The 25,090-nt window shown below is 50.2% G+C and overlaps 1 protein-coding gene across 10 annotated transcripts in view; it reads left to right on the top strand.

Annotated features, from left to right (window-relative positions):
- The first annotated feature begins 576 nt into the window (after nt 1-576).
- Nucleotides 577-25,090, top strand: part of ZBTB40 (zinc finger and BTB domain containing 40) — a 42,073-nt gene continuing 17,559 nt past the window's right edge. For 5 of the 10 annotated variants that reach the window (XR_001412589.1, XM_014946939.1, XM_014946944.1 and 2 more), the window contains exons 1-8: nt 577-694; nt 8,030-8,301; nt 8,474-9,255; nt 9,889-10,022; nt 15,789-15,839; nt 16,848-17,058; nt 17,575-17,717; nt 24,427-24,619. Coding sequence is in view for 9 of the 10 variants with exons in the window: in XM_014946939.1 (XP_014802425.1) it covers nt 8,535-9,255; nt 9,889-10,022; nt 15,789-15,839; nt 16,848-17,058; nt 17,575-17,717; nt 24,427-24,619 (1,453 nt within the window). In the remaining variant the exon portion in view is untranslated. Of the gene's footprint in view, nt 695-1,202; nt 1,378-4,171; nt 4,679-8,029; nt 8,302-8,473; nt 9,256-9,888; nt 10,023-15,788; nt 15,840-16,847; nt 17,059-17,574; nt 17,718-24,426; nt 24,620-25,090 lie in introns of those variants that run through there. The other 5 variants (XM_014946945.1, XM_014946948.1, XM_014946940.1 and 2 more) reach the window with 4 other exon arrangements.

Here is a 25,090-nt window from a genome sequence, read left to right on the forward strand (position 1 = left end):
AAGGGTCTTTTCCAACCTAAATGATTCTGTAAAAAAAAAATAATACATGTAGCCATGCCAGCACTTTGCTGTGAAGCCAAGGCCTAGTGACTGGAGTGACCCAGCAGGCGGCTGATGGCACACAAGGGCGGTTAGGACCCACTGCCAGGCCTGTGTCCCTCTGCCCCACTCCCCTCCCGCAGCCATCGCCTCTAACCTCACCTCTGGGAGGCCCAGGCCTGACTGACCCAGCAGCAGACTCGGCTCCTGCCAAGAACCCCCCTCCCTCAGCCCGGCAGGCGCCTCGCAGCCGGCCACCCCCAGCACCGGGCTGCTCACCCCCGCCACTGCCCTTCTCAGGACACGGCCCCGACCCCGCCGCGGGAGGAGGATGTTTTATTGTCGGAGGAGCTCCGGGGCGGCCTGAGGCAGCGGGGCGAGGAGAGGCCTGGCGCGGGCGGGGGCGCGGCGGCCACGGCCAACCGCTCCCTCAGGGCGGCCCCCGGGGCCTGGGGCGAGAGACGGGAGGGCGCGCACGAGAACTGCGCATGCCCAGCCCCCCCCTTGCCCCTCTGTCACGTGCCGCGGGAGCCGGCCCGCTGCCGCCTCAAGATGGCGGCGGGGCGGCCCCCGCCTCGGAGGGGAGGGGCGGCTGTTGTTGAAGCTTTATTGTTCCCGCCGCCGCGCCCTGTCCGCCGCGCCGCGCCCAATAAAGGTAACCATGGCGACGGGGGCGGCTGGGCCCTGCCTGCCTCGCCCGGCCGTTACGCGGCGGGCCGGGCCCCGAGGGGTCCCCGGCTTGGTCCCCGGCCCCGCTCGTGGCATGCCCCGCTCCGCCGGGATCCCCGGCCTGCCCTCCCCCCACACTCGGTGCCAGACCCGCGCGGGGGCCCGGCTGGGCCTGGCTCCCCCGCGCCGGGCATGGGGCGGTGTGTCGCCTCCCGGGGCAGGGGCTCGAAGCGCTCGTTCTCACCCGCGGGGAGACACCGGCTCCTCCTGCCAGGCCTTTGGAGGCGGCTGAAGGGAGCCCGCGGGCCGGGCTGGGCTGCAGCCTGGCCGGGAGGTGGATCCCCCGGGACTGCTGTGTTAAATCAGGGGGTGCCTCATGGGTGCTGCCCGGGGTCCCAAAATGTGGCGAGCTGCTGTGCCCCTCATTTACAGCCCTTCACGTGTCCCTTCTGCTGAAGGGGGCTGTTTGATTGCAGTGCTCTGTCCTTTTGCAGCCTACACCTAAAAGCAAAGGTGTTTCCACTGCAATTTCTGCTCTACCTGTGAGCCTGTCACCTGTGTGCCACTGACCCCTCTGAGATCTTCCTCATTAGATGCACTTTAGGGCCTCAGAACTGTGTCCCCTGCTTGGGCAGAAGCTATGAACCTCTCCAGAGAGTTGTTTTAAAGGTAAGCGTGGAAAGGAATTATCTTGCTCTTCCATGCCTTTTGCCATAGCAGATTCCCCTCCTTTCTTTGGAATGCTGATTATGTCTGTGCACCGAGATCATTATGGAAGACTGACCCATCAAGAGAAAAATAAATAGTTTGTTTTGCTCCGCACCAAGAAATCAGTGGTCTGATCCAGTTTCTTGTGATCACCAGCTCAACAGAGCTGCTGCAGAGGAGCAGGGTTGCCCCATTCAGTAGCAGGTTGTTCCCAGGTTAGATTAGATTTATTATGGAAATGTGCTGAGGTGGGTCTGCGTCAATAAAACCTGTCGCCTCCCCAGAGAGAGACAGTCTTGGGGGTAATGTCTTCTCTGGGGGAAAGGAAGGTTGGCACAGCTGATTTATTGGCCCAGCGATGACACAAGGCATCATAATTCTGCGGGTTTTTGGTTCAGATGTACGAAGAGCCTTGTGTTTGAGGAGAAATTTGGGTTTCAAACCGCAGTCCTAGGACGGGGTGATACAGGAGCAGGCTGTTGGAGTGCCGACCAGAGCGGCAGTCCTCTTCCAGCTGTGCACCCCAGCCTCCATGCGCTGCTCATTCGCTCCTGTTCCATCTCTGCAGTGTATTTTGAGGTAACTGCCACAACACACCATGTAAACAACGTGCTGAAGATGTGCCCGTTGTCGCCCAGCTCGGCGGTTATAGAAATATTCCAGGAGATGGAGGAAGCAAGTTGGCTCCTGGGTAAATTCTATTAAGGTTTTTGCATCGCAGCATCCTTCTCTGTGTCTCAAAGCAGCTCCACTTGTGTTTGAAAAGTTGTCCTTTTGGCTTAATGGAGGTTCAGGGCACGGAGGCCTGATGGAAGAGGTGGCTGTGCAGGAGGTCCAGGTGCCTCCTGACTTACTTTCTCGATAGATTCAGCTCAGAGTAATTCTGTGTTCTTTACTAACAAGTCTGAGGGAATCAGTCCCTGTTTTGAGCTGACCACGCTTGAGAAGTGTCATTTTAAAGCTCTTTATTTTCCCCTTTTTGCTTGAAGAAGCTTTGGGCTCAAGGCACATTATGGCTGCATTGTACCTTGTCTGCTTTGGGGTGTAACAGATGTCTTCTGCACTTCTGATGACAGCAAAATGGATTGCAAAAGCTGGTCAAAGTAGTGTTTTGTTGTTGTTTTCTTTTTCTTAAAAAAAAAAAGCCACTAATAAACTACAACATAAAATCTTCTCTGATATAAACCTGCCTGGCAAACAGCAGTTCAGATGTCCAGCTTTTGGTTTTGAGGACTTTATGAGAACCTGCAAAATGTAATTAGCGCTTTCAGTGTTCTTGGGCGAGACAGGGACGGGCAGAGACTGGAGCAAACTTTGGCCATTGCTTTGGGTTTGTGCTGGTTTCCCACTGCGTGATTTTTTGCTTTCATTGAGGCAGCCCTATTCCAGGAGGAATAGGCAGCAGCCCTTGCTTTGAAGAGTAATGGAAAACATGCTGTTAAGAGTTGGAGCATACCTATTTGTTTTCCAATCTATTATATTTCCATTCAGAGCATCAGTGCAGACAGATAGCCGAAGTGTTGCCTGGTTTTGAGCGGTATTTTCTGCTGCCTTTAGAGACCGCGGAGCGTTGAATTTAGTCAAAGTGTTGCTTATTTTCCTCCGTTATCTGTCTGCACTGATGCTCTGAACTGAAATAAAATAGATTGAAAAACAAATTGGTGTGCCCTGGCTCCTAGTACTGGGTTTTACATTATCCTCTGGGAGAGCTGCCTGCTCTGGCCCTCTGGAGCCCCCCAGAGAAAGGTAATGACCCCTCAGCCTCTTTCAGCACTACAAAGACTGAATTACTTTTGGTGGGAGAGGTAAGAAAATTGAATTGCAGTACATGATTTTCTGGCTTTCCAATAACCCTCTTTGTAAGGTCATCATCTTAGTAACAAGAAAACAGGAAACTGGTAAACACACACAAAAAGTATTCAAATTCTGATTTAAGGCTGTCACTGCCCTTAACTCCTTTGAGCTGAAAACAGGAAGTTGCCCATGGCTTGGAGGCTGCTGTGGTACCCGAGGGACCGCGGGGCCAGGGAACACGAGAGAATGAATCTCAGCTTTCTGTCCTGCTGCATTTACTGATTTCACGAGTGTTTTAATATGAGCCTTTGAGTAAAATGCAAAACGTGTAGAGGTGAGTGAGCTCCGCACAGGGGCAGCGAGCCTTCCTGGGCTGCGACTTGCGCTTGCTTCAGTGGCCACTTTGGATTTTAGCTCCTGTGAGCAGAAAGCTGAGAGGGTTGTTGGGCTGTTCCTGGGAGAACCCCTGATCCGCTCCAAAAGAAGTGGCATTTCCTTAAGAGAGAGAAGTTGGATTCTTCCATTTTGCTTATCTCTTTCTGTCCGCTTTTTTTTTTTTTTTTTTTTCTGCCTGCTTTGTTTTAGCTTTTTAGAGCTTGTGTAGGAATTGCTTTCTTCTACTTCAGCAGCAGGTACTCGGGTGGCTCAGTGCCTGTCCCCCGTGCAGGGCGCTGTGCTGGCAGCAGAGGGAGCACAAGGCTGCGGGTTTGTGCCTTTAAAAAGCTGTGATGGTACTGCTTAATTTCTTGGCAGGGCAGCAATATTCTTTTTTTTTTTTTTAATTTCTTTTTTTTAAAGCTAAAAAAAAGCCTGCTCCATGTGCATCGCAAGGAAGAATTTCAGGCATGGAATGCATCTCAAGCTGGCCACTGAGATGCCACTAATCAATGCAGGAAGGAGCTTTTGGCATTATTTTATTAATGCCAGCAGATGTGTTGACCAGCATCTTGTAAAAACCCTTAATGATGGAAGTGAGGGGCATACAGAATCTTTTTGCTAAGGTTACAGCAGCATTAAAATTCTTTCTGTGCCTCATTGTGAGCTTTCTGATGGTGTGAGGCTGCGGCAGCCTCGTAACTGCACGGGAGGGATGGTCTCGTCTGTGCATTGCTGGAACACCTATCTCTGTAGTGTCTAATTGCTAAAGTGCTCAGTCCCAAATTTCAATTATCTTTTGATGAACCTGGTGACGTGGATGGCTTTTGAATCTGTTGAATATAGATTGAAGTAATTATATGAATAATGAAGAGAAGTAATTTAATTTGGAAACTCCTTTTCAATTCTATAGCTAGAATTGGGTGGTCCTGTTTCCTCCTCCTCTGTGAAGAAGAGATGTTGCCATCAACATATCCTTTTCGTCTTCTAGTGTAGCTTAAAGAAAAAGACATGATCCCCTCAAACTGTGGAAGTGTATGAGGACAGAAATACCCGTGGAAAGGAAGAAAGAGCTGGAACTGGGCAGTGGAGGGTAATGTTTGCTGCAGACCCTTTCTGGACCTCCTGTACTTATGAGGCTCAGAAGAAGGGGCTTCTTTGCTGAAGTACTGTACTGGGCACTGGTGAGGCCCCATCTCGAGTACTGTGTCCAGTTTTGGGCCCCTCACCACAAAAAAGACATTGAGGGGCTGGAGCGGGTCCAGAGAAGGGCAATGGAGCTGGTGAGGGGTCTGGAGCAGAAGTCTTGTGAGAAGAGGCTGAGGGAGCTGGGGGTGTTCAGCCTGGAGAAGAGGAGGCTGAGGGGAGACCTTCTCGCTCTCTCCAACTCCCTGAAAGGAGGGTGTAGCCAGGGGGGGTTGGTCTCTTCTCCCAAGGAACAGGCGATGGGACAAGAGGAAATGGCCTCAAGTTGTGCCAGGGGAGGTTCAGGTTGGAGATTAGGAAACATTTTTACACGGAAAGGGTTCTTAAGCCTTGGAATGGGCTGTCCGGGGAAGTGGTTGAGGCACCATCCCTGGAGGTGTTCAAAAGACGGGTTGACTTGGTGCTGGGGGACATGGTTTAGTGATAGTATATTTTTTTCAGAGTTAGGTTGATGTTTGGACTAGATGATCTTGAAGGTCAAAATTTTTGAATTTCAAAATTCAGTGAAATTCTAACCTGGATGATTCTATGATTCTAAGTGGGTGACCTGAGAGCAGTCGAGGGTGGTAACTGCTGCTGAAGGACGACAGGAAGACATTTATTGACATGTGGTCAAGTAGAGCCTTAGGAATTTTAGGCACTTTTGAAAATTTGGCTCAAATTGATTGACTTCACAGTCTCATTGGAAATCAATGGATTGAAAACTCTGAGCCACCTCTGTGCTCTCCCTGGGAAGGTGGCAGGACCAGGCTCAAGGTGTTGAGCAACTGAGATGAGCAAGTACCTCTGTCTCCTTTGCCCCCACTTCTGACTCACGTGAGCTGGTATTTGGAAGAGGGCAGCACTTGTGTGGCTTGGGTGTGAGAGGTCCCAGAAGCAGCCCACTTAAAACACGTTTTACGAAGTTTGAAATTTGTAAGAAGTCCCTGGTGAGCCTGCCTCCAGAGAGGGTGCAGAGAAGCAGCTTTAAGCTGAAAAAGTAACAAATGGCTTTTTCTTACCGGTGGTGCTGGCAGAGGCAGATGGCTCGTGCCCTGCAAGCACTCCTTGCTGCTGTAGTATTAGTTACCTGCTCTCAGAGAGATGCCCAGTCACCCTACCAGATCTCCTGAAAGCCATCTAGAAAATGTCTGGGAGATGAAGCCAGAGAAATTCAGGTAAGAAGCGAGGTATGTAATTTAACAGTTAGAGTAACTATGGCAGTGGAGGGTCCTCCCCTAAAAATCCCTTCTCATCATGACTGGGCACCTTGCTGGAAGAGAAGCTTAAGCCAAACCCCGTTTACTGAGTCTGGAAATCTAGGAGGCAGTGACGAATGAGAAATCACATTGCTGCTGGTGGTCCCTTCTGCCATAAGCTTTGAATAAAAGCCTGAAGCATGTTCTAAGTAGGGAGCAATTGCCTTGAGGATGGTCTTGGCCATCACCCCTTGTTAAAAAATATCCATTCTCTTTGGCAGTACTGGGTCTTTGGGTGTCTATAATTAAAGAAGTAACTGTATGTAATGTATTTAAATAAATAAGTCTGATCTAATTACTCAGGGCACATTTTCCAGGGCTCTGAGTTGCTGTAATAAAGAAGGGGAGGTGCTGCTGGGCTGCTTAGAGCTTCACTGTTTTGAGCTATCATGGGCAAATATATCTTTTATATTCTTGCCAGGAATAGAGGGAGCAGACGGTGCTGCTGCTTCTTCCAGCTTGCCATGGTGGAAGCGAGAGGTTTTATGCAGAAGGCTATTCATGGCAAAGTGAGCAGACATCTCTTCTAGGACATTGATGTTCCCTGCTTGTCCTTTTGTAGGAAGACCCACAGCTATTATTATTTAACCAGCAGACCCAATTTCATCTCAGATACTGGAAGTCCTTCAGCTCCAGGGAAGGAGTGGGTGGACTAAAACCACTATTACATCGAGTCTGGCAAAAGAAACGGGTCTTTTTCTTCTCCCACGCCCAGCAGCAGCGCGGCTGATGGCAGCCTGGTTACTGGTGATTTCCAGCAGCGTGGGAGGAGAGCAGGGCCCGTGTGTTTGATGGGCTGGAGGTGCAGGTGGCCGGCCCTGTGGATCTGGAAGGAGCAAAGTAGCAGAGATGAGCTGCAGAGCAGAGCCTGCGGTAGCAGAGTGCACAAAGAAGCTTCTGGGAAGCAGGAGGGTGGGTGTCAGTGACTGCTTAGGTTCCCTGTCTTCCAGAAAAGGACCCACCTGCCCTGTGCTCTTTCTTCAAAGGCATTCAGATGGAGAGCATGACACCTCTGCTTTGAGCTGATGTCAGAACCATCTGTGATCTTATCCTGGTGATTGAAAAGCAAGTTACTTCATCTGTAAAGCACGGAGGAGCTCTTGGCTGGGCAGGAGAGCTCCCATGCACAGGTGGTATCCACCAACCAGTTGCTCAGCCGGCTGGAGCTTTGATATGAAGCAGTGTCTCTTGTCTTGAAGCCTGTCTCCCACAGCCACCACAGGCAGTGCCCTGCAGAAGGACAGCCGGGGTCCTGCCTGCGGGCAGGAGGTCCTGCTTCCCACAGAGTCTGAACTCCAGAGGGGCTGGCGCCCTGCAGGAGCGAGACCCCAGCCTGCACCCAGTATCTGCTCACCACTGGCAATTTGGTACAAGCTGGGAGTTGCTCCGAGTCTGCTTTTGTGCGAGGCAGTGCTTCAAGGTGGTGTATGAACCTCAGCTCGTTAAAGCTCCTGCCCTGATGATAGGCAATATTGCTCCTGTTCCCTACAGGAGTAGGAAGCTGGGTGCAAAGATGTTAAGCAGTTGAAGTTTATGCAAATCGTGTCCATCCAGGTGCTCTTCCTCTGGTGCTCACACTGTTTTGCTTCAGCATCATTGCCAGCACCAGCATTAGGCATCCTGGTGGGTGGACAAGGCAGTAACATCTTTATCTTGTCTAGTTTAGATAAAAACTCCAGATATCCTGCTGATAAAAATTCTGTTGCCAGATGTCTTATCTGTACTCCCTCCTGCAATGGTGGGGGGAAAAAGTCAAAGGGAGGTTTTGGTTAATGGGATTAGGGCTGTGGACTTCTGCAAGAAATTATAGCTTGGGGGAAAAGCCTTGTAAATCAATGAGTTTGGGCCGTGGTGTGCTGAGAAGGGGGTGCTGAGAAGGGTCTGCTGAAAGCGCTGGGCTGGGAGCAGACCTCGGTCTCCAACGCTTGCGTGCCCCTGCTGAGCTTAGCAGTGATGTGGGGAGAAAATTAACTGGTCCCAAACCACTTTGTGCTTTGCAGGTCAAAACCAATACCTCAGATTGTCCTCTGTGTTTGGAAGATGGTCTGAACAGGTCCCTCTGTGCTGCTTCCCCACCTGCCTTTTTGAAACCAGCTCCTGAATTCAGCATCGGTGCCTGATCTGAAGAACGTTCAAACCTTCAGCTCTTGACAGGGGCACATCAGGGAGTTTTCTTCTCCATTTTATAACTCCTGGGACTTGATACACGTTTCCAAGCTCTTTCTGAAGTATTTTTACTTGAGCAGTATCTAGACCCTTCAGCTCTAGTGAGGTAAGTTGCTGAATTTGGGGAGCGTGAGTTCAGAAGGGGCCTCTTCTTGCTGTAACCACTGAACTGCAGCACAGGGAGCTACGAGGAGGTGTAAACCAAAACGTAATTTTTGCGTACTCTTTCTGTCTGTGTTTCTAGTATCTGAGCAAAGGATCCCTTGTTTTTTTGCTAGCTGGGCTTTGTGGAAGCGGAGTGGAGACCACAGTGAGAGGAGCCCAGGAGCTTCTGGTGCCATGGAGCTTCCTGGTTACAGCAGGCAGCTGCTGCAGCAGCTCTGTGCTCTCTGCAAGGAGCAGCAGTTCTGTGATTGCACCATCTTCATTGGGAACATTCATTTTAGAGCACACAAGGTGGTTTTGGCTGCTGCCAGCCTGCTTTTTAAATCCCTATTGGACAGCACAGACACCATCTCCATTGATGCTTCCGTGGTGACCCCGGAGGAGTTTGGGCTCTTGTTGGAGATGATGTACAGTGGTAAACTCCCACTGGGGAAACACAATTTCACCAAAATAATCTCTGTGGCAGATAGTCTGCAGATGTTTGATGTGGCTGTTAGTTGCAAAAACCTCCTCAGGGACCTCATCAGCTGTTCGGCTCAGGACCCGGTGGTGAGAGGAGTCTCCAGCCAGGCAGCAGACTCATCAGGAAACCATGCTGAAGCTGATCATCCGCCTCAGTCTGAAAAACCTGCTGAAGGAAGAACAGATACCCTCATCCCTCAGAGAGTTTCCCCTTCTCCTGTCACTGTAGAAGCAGAAATGGAAGCAGATGTTTCTCCTCCTGGTCAGGAACTTGCCATGAATCACACCTGGGTTCTGCAGGATGCGATGCCGAGTGACTCCACGTCCCTGCGGGAGGATTCAGGCTCTCGCCCTGCTCAGCCTGAGCAGGATGGCAGTGCTGAAGGGGAGCTTGCTGAGCCTCCAGAGGAGAAAGAAGGAGCCAGGGATTTAGGTGAGATATTGTGGGTGTGGGCACAGTATTCCCTCTTATTTGCAACTGCTTTGGCTCACGTTTGCCTCTTATGGGGGATCTTTTCCTCTGTGTTTGTTCTTTTTAGTTGTCCTGGGTTGGGAGCAGTGCCAACACATACCCCCCTTTTCTGCAGGCACTTTATTCCTTTGACACTGTGCAATACTCCCTTTGGCCTTTGCAATTCCTTCATTCTCACCAGAATGCTCACTTTACCAGAACTGGAGTGAGCAAAACTTTCCTTACCCCTGTGTGTGGTTGCACCTGACGTACAGTGGGATCTGCGTCAGTGCGGGACGTGAGGTTGGAAGGCAATCTGTGTAACATTAAGTGAGCAGAGTTGCATGCGAATGCTACCTTATCCTTTAAACTGTTCAGCATGGGAGGGAAATGGAGGCTGCACTGGGTTTAAAATAAATGTTCCATTTTTAACTGGTGTTAAATAAACTGTTGGTTTTCCCTCCAGGCTGCGTGATATCTTTAGAAGGGATTTGTGAGTCACAGTTCCCCTATTATAGCTGATGTGCTGGTTACAAACTGATGCTTTTCAATCACATCATGCTTTCTGTGAATCCCTTCAATTAGCAAATAACTCATCTTGTTTCTCTCACACAGCAGCAGAGAGCAAAAGCTGTAAACTGGATTTCTTTCTTCAATATGAAAGTGTTTTCTCTGAGGCCCTTTCTGATGCCCGAGCTGTGTTGAAAAGACTAGAAGAGTGCAGAGAAATTGGTGCCTCTCAAAAGGAGGTAGGTGTGTTTACCTGAGTAAATGATACAAGTTTTTTCTTCACCCTGCTGAGGGCTAGAATAGTTTGTTCCCTGTTTAGGAAATTGTTTCATGGGCAACTGGGGATCTGGTACCTGGTTGTTTGAAGGGCAAGATGTGCCCAGCTGAGCAACCCCTGGAGAGAAGCATCTGTAAGAATAAGCTGCTCGTGTGCACAGGTGAAGAAGTGTGTGTCCTGCCCTGAAGACATCCTCCTTGGGTTGTAGGAGAGCTCCAGCACTGATTCCTCTCCTCCTGTTTATGGCGTTTGCTTTGGGAACTGTATCCACTCTAAACGGCTGACATATGAGATCCCAAAATAGAGTTGCCGAGCCCTAGGCGAGGGCTTGCCGTGGAGCATCTGCTGCACTCTGTGGATGGCAGGGGGCTCGGGGGGGAGCCTTGGGGGGGACGGGTGCCTCCTCGCAGCGCTTCTCCTGGCGATGTGCTGCTGTGAGAGCAGTCACTGCTGAGGAATGATGCTTGAGTTACTGCTGGAGGGAATATTTGAGTCTGCTACTTGGTTAATGCTGAAGGATACTCTGGGCTCTGAACAAGGGTAACCAGGTCCCAGCTCTCACACTGGCCCAAAGCCACCACAGGACCAGCAGGTCCCTGTTGGTGTGACAGTGGAGCAGGAGGACATGGAGCTTCGGTACGATAGCGGTAGTTGGGGCAGGCACTGTGCTTCTGCGCCATCGCAGGGGCTGTGGAAAAACATGTGGCGGCCACTTTGGAGTGAGGATGGGACTGTGCTTCTCCTCACCCCGTCTCTTTCTGATAAAGCGTTTTTCATACCAGGCTGCATGAACCACCCTGTGTACTTTTTTTGTGTGTGGAAAAATGAGAATGTGACTTTTATTGCCGGCTTTTTGGTGGCTCCATGGCGAGCTGACCTTTTGAAGCCAAGCAATACTATTCCCCGGGTCGGGGGCTGTGGTGCTGTCTGGGTTCCCGTGCGCTTGCTGTGCTGGGAAGCTGTCTGGATTCAAGTCACTTGATCCTTCCCGTCCCAGTATGACCGTGGGACATGGGATGTTTTGGCTGTGGTGGCATTCTGCTTTTAAAAATTTTAAAAATTGCTTTTTGAAAGGCAATGTGTTTATTAGAAAAAAAACTCAAACCATACGACAGCAGGGAGGAGAACTCCCTTGAATCAGGGAGTACAGGTTTCTTTTCTGATAAGCATTAAAATGTTCTCAGAGGGAAGCACACGTTCCCTGAGCTGCTGCCCCTCCTGATGGTGTTGAGCTTAACATTTAGGAGGGAGATGTGGGTCCTAATTTGTGTTTGTAGAAGCAAGCCCCAGCCTGACCATGCTGACAGGTGCTGTGAGTACATTGCTCTCAGCGTGCCCGTGTGCCCTGAGAAGGATTGGGGTTTTGTATGTTTGATTGTCGCCCTGATCAGAAAAATATGTCAGGTTTAAGGTTTTACCTATTCTGCACCTTGACAGAGCCGGGGAGGGTGCTGTGGGACGTGGACGGCACTGCCAGAAGGGATTTGGCAGCTCCCTGGCATTGCCTGTGCCGGCATCCCTTCCCTTGCCCGCCTGCGCTGCTCCCCGGGGCAGAACCGCAGCGGCAGAGTGCCGGGGCAGGGCTGCTGCCTCCCTCCTGCTCTGCCTCACTGCCCTGTTTGCTACTGCTGTGCAAAAATACTGCTGTTATTTCGTGTTTCCTCAGCATCTCCAAGACCCAGTGGGTAAGGTTCGCAGCCCCGTGCCCCAGCCTCTGTGTTCCCAAACGAGTGTTTGCAACGGGAGCTGAGCGAGAGGCTGTGGAGCTCGGGGACAGTTTGGGTGTCTGACTGCAAAACAGCAGCTGGACAATTTTTCTGCAGCTATAAATAAATGCTGAATAAATGAGAAATGGATTTTCTTTAAGCCTTCACAAAAAATCACTTCTCAGCTGTGACAGGCATGAAAAGTGTCAGCCCCCAGGCAGCGGGGGGACAGGCTGCAGCCAGGGCTCAGCCAGACCTGTCCCTCCCTGAGCTCCCCTCTGGGACAAGCAGGACCTGAGGGACCGGCACTGAGCCTGGGCTCTGTTTCCAGCAAAAGGAATAGCTTTTTCCCACAAGTGCCCGGTGTTTTCTTCAGGGGAAACACACTGGTGTGTTTTTAAATTCATGCTTAAAGTGCAATTCCAGCTCCGAAGAGCCTAGCTCGCGGTGCATAATTACAGCTGAGATTGTGCCAGTGGTAGACGTCAATGGATTATTTTTTTTTTCCTCTCTCCTTTCACCCCCACTTTTTGTATTATTTTGCTAGTTATTTGCTTGAAGTCTCATGGATGCCTTGGAGCAAGTAAAAGTTGGTCTGGAAGCCACTGGGATACCGTTTCTCTGCACTAAGTGGTGCTGCCAGGCACGCTTGCCCTGCCACAGGGGAGGCTGCCCACCCCTTGTGCACATCCTTCTGCTCAGGAGCCTTCTGTGAGTGGCTCATCCCTAAGGGCAGGCAGCGATATGTTTTGGAGAGCAAAGCATGAAGGACTTGTGGGTGTTGGTGGGGGGTTTGCAGACCTGCCCCTGACACTGAAGCCATCCTGTGTTGAGGCTCCTCTGGTCTCGGTGGCATTTTGCCCCAAATGTAGCCTCTATATTTCTGTTCCTTTGCTCGTGAGCTCGTACCCACATGGGTGCACTGTTCCCCACCATGCTCCTGTCTGCTCCCCTCTGCTGTTGCTGCCTTATTTCCTGCTACCTCCAGTGGAGATTTGTTGGGCCGTGGGGTTTTTCCCCAAGGAGGTTTTGGTGCAGGGCTTGCTTTTGTGAGAATTGTTGCTTCTCTCTAAGTCTGATGTTATATGTTCTGCTCCCTGGGCTGAAAAATGCAGACGTGTTGCTTTTCTGTGTAAGGAGATGTGGTTTTGTGGGTTGTTTTTGTTTTAGAGTCTGTATATCTCACATAAACTATTTCTATCTAATTTGGTTCTGGCCTGGATGAAACCTGCTTGGAAATGAGAACAAGACTGAAATTGCAGTAATTTGGGGAAGCGTAGAAGAGCTTTGCTGGTGTCAAGTCTTATCTTCCTGTGCTCTCTTAGAGAAACTCAATTCAAATTATTGCACAGCTCATTTGTTCCCTCTACTACTGGGTTCAGATGAAGTGGGGGAGCGTTGATTCTCCCACGTAGCATAAATGTCATTGTGCTTGTGGATCATTTCCATTGCCTATAGGCCTGTCCAATTATTGTCGTCCTTCGTTTGCAGCTGCAGGGATTTCTGGATGTGGCAGAAGAAAGAAATTTCCTGTTATCTTCTGCATCCTGATTAGGAGTGATAGGTTGCGCGGGTTTTATTTTGCGGTGACCGAGCTGGAGAAGTTTTTTCCCCTTGTTCTGGTGTACTTGAGTGGGGTTTGGGCTGAGCTTTTGTCCCTCTCGTGTGGAGCGAGCAGAGGGTCAGCGTTCTCCTCGGAGCCTTCTGGTGCCGGGGTCTGCTTCCTCACTCCTGTACAAACGCAGGGTGGAATAAAGGGCACTACAGATTTCTGAACCAGAAGCAGGAACCTAGTTTTTCTTTGATTATTGTGTGCACAGCGATAGCTGGTGGACCTCATGGTGCAGTCACAGCCTACGAGCTTCTCTCTGCTCCAGACGTGTACAGCCAGTCCCTGTGCTGTCTGTGCCACCGGCCCCGGGGGCAGCAGCTCTGTCTCTGCAGGCTTCTAGGTTTTTTCTTAATATATTTTCTTCACCTTATAGACTTGAAAAATTAACAAGTAAAAAACCCAAAGCAGCTTGCGTTCACAGAGGACTGATGATTAAGTTTCTTAAGTTTCCCCGTGGTGCGTCCTGCAGCTCGCTGGGTGGCCAGTGCAGCTCTCCTTGGGCACTGGAGGTGGCACTGAGCTACTGGCATGGGATTTACCATGTTCAGGGGTGACTCTTGTAACTGAATGTGCCTTGGCTTGTGCAGGAGGAGGTGAAGGGAGCTGGCTGCTTCTGTCACCCAAACCCCGAGGCTTTCAGCCTGTCTCTTGCAGGTCCCTCCCCACCCACATTCACTCTAAAGCTGATGTTTGAGGGAGATCACTCAGTAATTGTCACTAAAGTGGCTTTTTGCTGAGATGTGCTCTCATGGTGGGAACAAGGGAGTGGAAAAGGCATGAAAATCCATAACCCTACTTGCCTACCTGCTAGTGGCCAGCTGGGCTAGTGGCTTCCCTGAGCTGCCCTCCCTCTCTGCCCACATCTGTCTTCAGTCTCAGTTACGGGCCATCAAACACTCGGGTGGGATGTGCGTTACTTGCCCATCTGGTTGAGTATCTCCGGGTGCCAGGACATCCCTCAGGTTGGCACAACACTTGAGGTCAGCACAGCCCAGGCTCAGGGTCACTCCCTGCAGGGACAGCCACCAGCTGCTCCTGAAGTATCCCCGTCCCAGCCCAAAAAATCCTTAATCTCATGCTCACGTTGGAGAGGGAGGTGGAGGTCTTGGAGGCTCTGGCTTTCTGGGAGTGTTGTGGGTCAGTGTGAGGAGATGAGTGTCTGGCTGGGAGAACACAGCACTGGCTCAGCTCTTGCACGTTTCAGAAGCAGGCTGTGGCTCTGCACAAGCAGACTTGGGCGTCTTCCTACCCAGGGCAGCAGGGGATGTTGGAAGGAGCAGGAAATAATAAGGAGCAATGGGGCAGAGCAGGAGATCCTGTGGTGGGACAAAGGGACACAGTAGTGTAGGGATTGATTGTGTTAGGAAAGAAATCTGTAAAAATCTGGAAGATGTGGAGATGATACAGATAGGTGACCTACCTCCTGCAGTGTTGCCTGCAGAAGTTTCTGTTCAGAGCTTGCCTGGGGGCTGCCGTGGCCATGGGGAGGTTTGGGATGAACTGAGAGGGCTGTTTCGTGGTGTTGGACCGTAGCGGTACTGAGCTACTGAGTCCTGTTGGGGCCACCAGAAGTGACACCCTCAACTGGGACCCATCTTCTCAGTGGACATTGAACCTATTTGGTGGTGCAGCTCTAGCTTGAGCCAGAGCTGAGTGAGCAGGATTCCCTGATCCGAGAGCCCAGCTCTGCCTCCGGTCCGGAGGCTGGATGTGCACTAATTTGTGCCAATTTGGCTCTGAAGGGTTTGTGAGTGTCTGAGGCAGTGAAAAACCAATGGATCAGGCTGTAATGCCTGGGTGCATGACGACTTAAGTGGAAGCTGGGATTCCTGCTTATATCAATATTTCTCCATCTTTTCCAGGATCTTTGGGAGTTGTTAGTGCTTTAAAGTGAGTCTAAAATGCCCTGTGTGCTCTTTCAAAACAATGCTAGAAGGCTGTTGTTCCCACTGAGCAACGTGTCCAAGGAAAGGTCTTCCAGAAAGAGACTATCAATAGCAGAGCTTTTCAATTTCTGAAAAATCATTTCCATTAGCCAAGGCCATGCACTGAGGAAAGGACATTACCTGGAGCTCTGGGTAGTAAGGCTGTTCTGATTTTAATTAAAAAAAAAATAAAATTAAAATTAAAAGAAAATATTGCAACAATGCAAGGTGCTTTCCATCCATATTAGTGCATATATTTGGCAGGGTGCTGAGCACCTTTAGGATGGTGAGAGTCAAGATATTTTGTGTTTTACACGATGGTTTTGATCTGGAAGGCACGCCAGGCACGCCAGGCACGCAAACCTTGAGAACAAACATGATCTGGTTATCACGTCTCATTACAAATTAATGTTTGCGTTAAAAAAAATACCTTTAAGCTTGTTCTTCAGCACGTCTGCAGCATCTCCTTTCTTCCTTTATAACAGAGCCCTTCATGTCCACGTCTCTCTGTTCAGCAGGAAAAACGCCGTGAGCGGGTAAGGGCTGGGAGTCCCGCAGCGTCCCCTCTGTGGGTACTCTTTGCAATAGGTCACTGCACTGTCGCGCTGCCCTAATAGATGAGCATTTACACCTGCCAGGAAAAGCAGGTCCACCCTCCCCTGGTGCGGCCCCAAGCAGTTGCATTCAGTCTTTTTATCCTAGAAATAAAAATGACAATGACAGCAGAGAATGGCCGCTCGCTCTGGTGCGGGGCTGAGCTCTCCACTTCAAAGGTACTTTTATAGCATCCCTGGAGTCTCCAATAAAGGACGCCTGCTCAGAAAGGCTGGCATCGCTCCTGGAGAGCTGGTGTCTTCAGGGGCAATATTTACAGCGTTAAAGGGCTCCGGGGAGATGGGAGCAAGAGTTACAGCTTATTTCTTTTCCTTTTATTTCCATAATGGTGCAGGCATATTTGCCTCTGGTTGCTGTTTGGGGTCAATGGAGTGGATTTTGGAACTGTGGGCGATTGTGAGAACCCACAGTGCTCGAGGCTGGCATGTCTCCTTTCCAAATCTTTAGGAGTCATGACTCTGTTGTGACTTGAGGATGGGGATTCCTCAAAGTCCCATTTAAAATACTCTCTGCTTTCTATGCAACCACTTTCTCCTTGATCTGCAGTGAAATCTAGAATCCCCTGCCTTAGCCTTGGGCTTCCAAAGTAGTGGGCTTGAAATGATGGTTTATTAAGTTCCTTAGGCTTACTGGCGCTAGGCTGTTGGGGAAAGAAATGAAGAAATGTGTTTGGTGGTGAAATCAGCTCCAGTGTGTGGGACTGTAAAGAAAAACCTGGCAGGGCTTGCTGCCCTCCTCCCAGGGCTGGTGGCCACAGACCAGACGAGGAGATCAGTGCAGGGCCTTGGCTGGTAGCAAGCTCAGCTTGTGTCTGCTCAGAGGACAAAAAAAAATTAGCAAAACCCTGAGGATTCTGCTTTTTGTGTTGGTTTGTAGGGGACAGTTGACTGTTACTAAAACCATCCCTGCATTTACCTGTCCTATTGCAGGCTGTGGCTGCCTGTCTGGCAGAGCCAGGGGAACAGTCAGTGTTCAAGAAGCTGCTGAGCCGAGTGAAGGATGCTCAGCCCCTGGATGCTCAGCCCCTGGATGCTCAGACCCTTGTGTCTCTGCTGAAGCTGTTTCAAGATGTGAACCCCAAGTTGGAGGCAGCTTTGCTGGAGAGAGAAGGGGGCAGAGGAGAAGCCCAGCAGCAAACAGGTAGAGATGTGGGTGCAGCCTCTGGCTTCTTGCCCTAGAGGCAAAGCAGGTCTCCAGAAACCCTGTATCTGTACTTGGATACAGGAGTTTTATCTTATGCTGGCCAAGATCCCGGGGTGTTTCTGTCCCACAGCAGCGGGGTGCAGGCAGCGCAGGGCTCTCCTGGTGCTGCCTGGAGGGCTGGATTGATAGGGTGCAGCCAGCCTGGGTCACGGCACAGCTGAGCCTCAAAACGGAAAGCCCCTTTCTTACTCGAGTCTGACATAAAGCAGTGGCCTCGCAAACCTGGTGTTAACCTCCAGCTTGCTTTATGGCTTTGTGCTCTGTTAGATAAATGAGACGTTTTCCTTTCATAGAGTTTAAAGAGAATAGTAAAGTGGTTTTCCTCTGCTGCTTGTGCTTGGGATGAGCTTTGCTATTCACTTAGATCTTTCAGTCTCACTCGCTTCAGGAGCCTGTCAGTTCCTTCAGACTGACTCGTTTCTTCTCTTGTGTTTCTGAATCCCTTCCCCCCAGAGAGCACAGACGAGGGAGAAACGCTGACCGCTCGCTTGCTGGGACACAGGGAGGAGCTGATCCAGACTGTGACACAGCTGAGCCCCATCGTAGAGTTCCTGGAGGCGGCAGAAGAGGGATTCCTGTCTGCCTCGGAGAAGCGGGTAAAAAAAATCTGAAATAAGGCAAACTGTGGGCAAGGGGTTGTGTGTGTCTGTATGTGTGTGTGTCTGCGAGGCAGCATCCTACCGTGTGTTTTTTCAAGCAATATCCTGTCCCTCCCTGGCAGTGTCACCTCCCCGTGCACCTCGCACGGCACACGTGTGTTGTCTCAGGCCCTTCTGCACCGAATGGTGGGAACAGTGAACCTGCGAAGGCAACCCCAAGGCCAGGATGAACTCACCTGATGCAGTGACAGACTGCCCTTAGAGTGGGGCCTGGGATGGAGGAGGCACCTGATCTTCCTTGTGGGCCCTGAAAATGCTTTTTTGTGAGCCCAGAGAAGGCTCTGTCGTGGAGTTTGGTTTCGGCAGAACCACTAATACCTCTGTGCTGCCTGTCTGCTTTTACGTCCTTGGGTCATTGGCGTACCTTTCAGCTGACTCTCCCAGCTCCAACTCTTTTATTTAACTCTTATCACACAGTTGCCTGCAAGAGTAGCACAACCACCGACTGATCTTTTTTTAAATTATTTTTTTGATGTGTTGGATGCAGCAGTTGGTGGGGAGGATATTGCTTTCCTGTAAGCGATTGCATTATGTGTGCTGATTTGTAGAAGCCATGAAGGACAAAATATTGTGTATAACTTGCTTTCCTTTGTGTTTTGGGCGGGGGGCTGCCTATACCCTGCCTGTGCAGCTGAAGCTTGCAGGGTGCCCTGGCACACTGCGTTCAGTCCACAGCCTGCAGACCTCCTGTCCTAGTTTGTCACATCCCTTAGTTCCTCTGATGTGGGATTATAGCGAGTGGAAGGTACTGTTGTGCTCAGTGCTGTGAGTGCTGTCTGCTTTCTGTCCAAGTGAGCCTGACCACAGCCCCATCAGACGGGCTGAGAACCTCTGCCCATCTTGTAAGTCCCTCAGTGGTGTCTTGGTCACTTGGAGGCAGTCCCTGACCAAGTGTCCCCCACGGACCGTCCCTGGGTACGGGCACAGCTCGGTGTGAGAGAAGGTGCCACTGACAGAGACATCCACCTTGTCCTCACGGGCTGGGCTGTGACTAGTGACTGAGGAATTTTCCCCTCCAAAAGTAGCGTGGCCGAGCCTGGAATGGGAATGTAAGAGGAGAAGGCAAGGTGGGAATACAGCAAAGAGCTTGGCGTCTGCCGGAGATATTGTGGCTGTCAGCAGGGACCCACGCAGGGGGGCTGGAGCTGAGCTCCAAGCCATGGAAGCTGCAGCAGCAGTGGGGAGATGAGGATGTTTCATATTTATTATATTAACTGTTCTTGTTGCAGTACAGCCTTTCTTTAAAGGCTGCACCTTTTCCCTGCACTCTTCTATCTGTCTTCATTAGGTAGGTAAAATGCAGCCGTTTTTTATCTCCCTTCTCATTAAAAAAAGCCAATAAACCTAAACCTGTTACACCATCATAATTCTGCTCCTCAGTCACAGGATACAGGCTTTAATTGCATCATCGTATGCAATGATGAGGACACCTGCCTCATTTGGTGAAGGACTGGTGTTATTCAACATTTGTTTTCATCCTCTTCAGTCGCTCTGTGCTCCATTTGCTGCAGAGCCTCCGAACCCTGCTCCCAGGACAAAATCCTGCTCCTCTCTATGGGATCCCTTCGTGCTCTTGTTTTGGCCCGCAGGTTCCCAGCAAATATCAAATATCAAATATCTGGGGAGTCTCCGGCGAGGCTGTGTGCAGAGCTGCTTCCCTGCTGTGGCACAGGAAAATAAGACAGAAATTGCCAACTATGGACCAACCTTGGGGGGTTCTATTTTTTCACCTTTTTTCAGGCTTGGTTTATTTGTTTTTGTTGTGGGTTTTTTTTTTTTCCCTCTGGACAAATGGAAAAGTGCTTAATTATTTCAGAAGTTAAATTGATTAAAAGGGTGGGCCTGTGGCATATGTGCAGTTGAGATCTCTGGTGTCTCAGGTGCGGCACTGGGAAAACAAACGTGGAATTAGCAGCCACCTCTGAAGGTTTCGTGTTACCTGATTAATCCAGGTTGCGCTAGAGCTCTGGGCTGGCAGAGGTAGGATCTAGTTCTCCAAGTTCATAAAGATGAGGCTTTCTTTTTTCTTCTCACAGTCACTGCCTCATTAGCTACACATTTATTCAGCAAGACAAGCACAAGTTTTACCTGCAACAGCCATTTTTCTATGCAACTGGGTTCTCTCTGAGCCCAGTCCAAGCGATGCAGGGAGTAAGTCTGATTTCCTTTGCTCACAAACCAGCACATGACGTGTCGTGAAGCCCCTTTGTAAATCCCTGTTTGTCTGGGGAACTTTTAACCTAAAATTTCTGGGTTTTGAGTGCTAAACTTTATGGCTTTATTCGTGTTTCTCTAACGTGTGGAGGTAGGGTGGAGGATTTGGGGATGGAGGAGCAGATTCCCTCTTGTGCTCCATATCCCGTGACTTAAATCATGGCAGAGCTCGGAGTTACCCGTCCACACAAGAGCCCTGAACTTGGAGTGTCAGAGTAGCTGGTGAAAACTTCCTGGCCCCTCTTCTAGAGGGGACCTGGGCACCTTGAGCTGTGCATTTCCTCCCCTCTGGCTCTGGTGTCTGCACAGCCCATGTTCAAACTGAGCTGCTCCAGAGCTCGGACAGGTAGGAGTGACAACAAGGAGCAACCCTAACTGGACGCACTGGGGGATGGAGAAGCTTACAGGCCTGGGACTTACAGGCTTGAGAGGTGGGCCTGTGTGAACCTCATGAAGCTCAGCCAGGCCAAGTGCAAGGTCATGGCAATCCCAGGCACAAATACAGGTTGGGTGAAGAATGGCTGGAGAGCAGCCCTGAGGAGAAGGACTTGGGGGGGGTGTTGGATGAGAAGCTCAACATGAGCCATCAACGTATACTGGCAGCCCAGCAAGGCCCCTGCATCCTGGGCTGCATCCCCAGCAGCGTGGCCAGCAGGGCGAGGGGGGGACTCTGCCCTCTGCTCTGCTCTGGGGACACCCCACCTGGAGCACTGTGTCCAGCTCTGGAGTCCTCAGCACAGGAAGGACACGGAGCTTTTGGAGAGGGGCCGGAGGAGGCCACAAAGATGCTGGGAGAGCTGGAGCCCCTCTGCTGGACGGGGAGGCTGAGAGAGTTGGGGGGGTTCAACCTGGAGAAGAGAAGGCTCTGGCAAGACCTTAGAGCCCCTTACAGTCCCTCAAGGGGCTCCAGGAAAGCTGGGGAGGGACTCTGGATGAGGGAGGGGAGCCCTAGGAGGAGGGGGAAGGGTTTGACCCTGAAAGAGGGGAGATGGAGCTGAGATGTGGGGAAGAACTTGTTTGGTGTGAGGGTGGTGAGAGCCTGGCCCAGGTTGCCCAGAGAAGCTGTGGCTGCCCCATCCCTGGACGTTGGAGGGGGCTTAGAGCAACCTGGTGTGGAGGGAGGTGTCCCTGCCCAGGGCAGGGGGTGGCACTGGATGGTCTTTAATATCCCTTCGAACCAAAACCACTCTATGATTCTATGGAGAAGTCCGATTGCAAGCAGAACAGGGGTGTGTTTTCTGACTGTTTCACCTTATTGTTGTCAAAATGAGTCCCAAAGTGCCAGCGCTGCATCCCCCGCTGCCGGGGCCATCGCTCCTGCTCCTGTCGGCACTCGCTGGGCAGCGGTGGTAGCTTACAGCATGAGCTCCCCAAAAAGATGCTGCTCTTGTGCCCCTTTTTGTGTTCTCCCAAGAGATGACTTCAGACCAAGCAATCCAGAGTTGCTCAGTGTGAATTAGAAGGGAAGATGTGTCAACAGGTTCACTAACAGAGTTTTGGCTATAAAAGAACAGTTTTTTGGAAATGAGAGAAACTAATTAATGAGATCAGCTGCCTGTAAGAGTGCAGGAGGAGCTGTTGGATTAGTTTCTTTTATGTTAAAGGTAGGAGAACTGTCTGAAGTTAGCACCCTCGATGAGAGAGGAGAATTTGTGTGAGAGGTTTGGAGTATTTGGGAGTTTAGAGTATAAGACCTGCAAGGAATGGCTGAAATGTCCAACAGGCAAAGAAAGGACCTGGGGGTTCTAATTGACAAGTGGCTGAATACAAGCCGGCAGTGTGCCCAGGTGGCCAAGAAAGCCAATGGCATCCTGGCTTGGATTAGAAATAGTGTGACCAGCAGAAGTAGGGAGGTGATTGTCCCCCTGTACTCAGCACTGGTGAGGCCACACCTGGAGTGTTGTGTCCAGTTCTGGGCACCTCAACACAAGAGAGATATCGAGGTGCTGGAGCGAGTACAGAGGAGGACAACAAAGCTGGGGAAGGGCCTGGAGAATAAATCTTATGAAAAGTGATTGAAGGAGCTGGGACTGTTTAGTTGGAGGAAGAGGAGGCTGAGGGGAGACCTCATCACCCTCTCCAACTACTTGAAAGGGCATGGTAGAGAGGTCGGTGCTGGTCTCTTCTCCCAGGTAATTAGCAATAGAACAAGAGGGAATGGCTTCAAGCTGCAACAGGGTGGGTTGAGACTGGGCATTAGGAAACAATTCCTCACAGAAAGAGTGGTCAGAGACTGGAATAGGCTGCCCAGGGAGGGGGTTGAGTCACCATGCTTGGATGTGTTGAAGAGTCATTGAGATGTGGTGTTGGGGGATATGGTATAGGGGAGGACTTTGAAGAGTGGGGTTGATGGTTGGACTCGATGATCCCAAGGGTCTTTTCCAACCTGAGTGATTCTATGATTCTGTTCTATGAACTGTACTTTAGAGGTGTGAAGAGAGTCTTGCAGTATGTTGGGCTGCTGGGCATCCCAGCCTGTGTTGAGAGCGTCAACAAACGTTTGTCTGATCAAGTAAAGAAAAACGAGAAGAGATGACCCTCAAAGTCATGACTGAGCCCAGGGACAAATCCAGGAGAGATGAGGAAACAGACATTTCCTGCAGCTGGAGTGAGACCGTGGCTCAAAGGGCTTCTCCCAGCAGACATTAGGAGCTGACATGTGGCTGTGAGGGTGACAGCAAGGTTTATTGCTGTATTTGCCAGGTTGAGAGTGGTTTCTACGGCTGCTGACCAGGACAGACATGGGAGAGGGAAGCAGTGATCCAGGCACCAGCTGGGTGGGTGCTGGGACAGGCGGGGGGACGCGTGTAGCTGAAGCACTGTGTGTGAGCAAGAATATGGGATAAAATGCAGCAAAGGGTATTCAAGTAAATTGTTTCTGCCTGACCCGGAGTCTTTATTTGATGAGATAAAAATGGGTTTTTCTGCCTCAATCTAGACTTGAGCAAAGCATTTGAATTTCATGTGTGGAAATTGTTAAACCGGAGGAAGCGGTGATATTAAAAAAAGGCTGTATCTTACTGGGACATAATCACAGACTCTGCTGAAGGCAGGAGTGACAGGTTGGAACAAGGTTACCGGTGGGATTCTTGGCACTTACTTAATATTAACACTAATGTTATTGACACGACAGTATCAAAGCATGCTTAGCAAAACTTGCTGGTGAGCGAGTGTGGGATCTTTTGTCCGCAGAGAGGAGGATCTGCAAGAGGGAGAGGAATGACACGGCTGCAGAACTAAATAGTGAGGGTGGAATGTCATGGTAGTGTAAAGTGAAGGACCCGCGTTTAGATGCCGTAATGAGAACTAAGAATTGAGACCTCATCTGAAATTTGTGTGCCCTCCCAGTCTTGTTCCAAACCGGGGAATTCTCACTGAAGCAGCGACAGATCTGCAGTCCTATAATCAGGGGAGTGGGGAAGCTGTTTCACGAGAGGAGCTGCCCTATTTAGACAAGTGAAATGAAGATTGAGGGTGAATATGACTGTGCTCTTATAAAGAAATTGGAGAGGAAGGGCAGGGTAAACGCCTCAGAGAATTTAGAAGGCTTGTAAAGCTAAAAGATAATGTTGGCACATGAACAAATGGGTATACAATGGCCATGAATAAATTTAAGCTGAAAATTAGAAGAATCAACAGGGGAATGAGACTGTCCTTCCAACCGGGGGAAAGGGAGCAAAAATGTAACTGGTTTTAGGACAGATCTCAGTACTTTCCTTGCTGGGACCGTGTGGTGCAGTGCTTATGACAGCGGGGAACTGGGCTGGTGACAGAGTTCCTGCCAGTGCCTTTCGGGTGCTCGGGAACACCGCGTTTGCAGAGGGGTCAGCCTGGATTTGTCAACTGCCTTTCCCTGGCAGGAGCCCTGTAGGTGTTACACAGGCATGCTACAGCTTTTCTAGGCTACAGTGAATATGTCTCATGTGATCTCGTCGTAGAAATAATCATTCAATTAATAGGATGCTTATTTAAATAAAGAGTCTTGTCTTTTTCATTTTTTTTTCCTCCATCCCTGTCTTTTGCTGACAAGCAGAAAAATTGGGGAGACAAGGGAAAAGAGACTGCCAATATAAAAAGTATTTGCTAAAAATATTAAATGAAATATTGTTTTGAATCCTGTCTTTAAGTCGTTTTTTGTTCCCTTTGAAAACATGCTTTTTGCTTGTCAGCCACTTCCAAGAGCTAGATGTGTTGGTTGAACCCACCGGCGTAGTTCTCAAGGTGACATGTGTCAGAAATACCGGGATGTGTTTAGATGTTCCTGTAACTGCCCCCCCATAACACCTTCCCATTAATCAAATTAGTGGAAGCAGTGGGTATGGATTTACAGCAGTCCTGTGTGCTGTGATACATATTTCTCTGATCTCTTTTCAGATCCAAGAGTTTGTGGGAAACTCTCAAGAACAGGTTCTTGGCTGTTTCTTTGTCACAGGTGGTTTTGGATTGCTGCGGAGGCGGCTCTCAGGGGGAGGCCATAGACACTCTGCTCAGGAAGGTGCATGAAGAGAAAACCCTGAAAGTGGAAAGTTTGGTCAAACTTCTTGGGGCTGTGAAAGCATCATTCCCTGGTCTCCACCTGCTGCTGGACAACTTAGTGACAACAGCAAATGTCTCTGATGGCAAAGGTATGGATACACTAAACTTCAGGTGCCTGGGGACTCAGTTCAGGGGATTGGCGGGAATTTTGGATGCTTGTCTGGACTTCAGCATGCTCTTATAATCTTACTTTTGTGTAAGGGAATGGGATGGCCTTTTTCTGCAAACAAACGTGGTCTGGGAGCACTGGGGTAGGAGGATGATGCCAGCAAGAAAACCCCTGGTTTGCAAAGAAATGAGCAGTGTTGGGCAGAAGCCTGTTGGGCTTCTTCCTGGCCTTTGACACTGTGACAGGGTGGAAACTGGGGTGTCGTATCAGGCAAACAGGAGAACGCTTCCCTCCAGTGTCAAACTAATTCTTGATTTTCAGACACTTAAAAGCAGCAGCACGTGTCTCCCTAATGAATGGAACAATTTTCACTTAATAAACCCTTCACGGGTGAAGGCATCTTTACCAAACTCCGTTCCATTGGTGACTTTAACTCATGGTACTTGCTTGC

Source organism: Calidris pugnax, unplaced genomic scaffold (assembly GCF_001431845.1).
Source record: "Calidris pugnax isolate Ruff unplaced genomic scaffold, ASM143184v1 scaffold152, whole genome shotgun sequence".
In the NCBI taxonomy this organism is placed as follows: domain Eukaryota; kingdom Metazoa; phylum Chordata; class Aves; order Charadriiformes; family Scolopacidae; genus Calidris; species Calidris pugnax.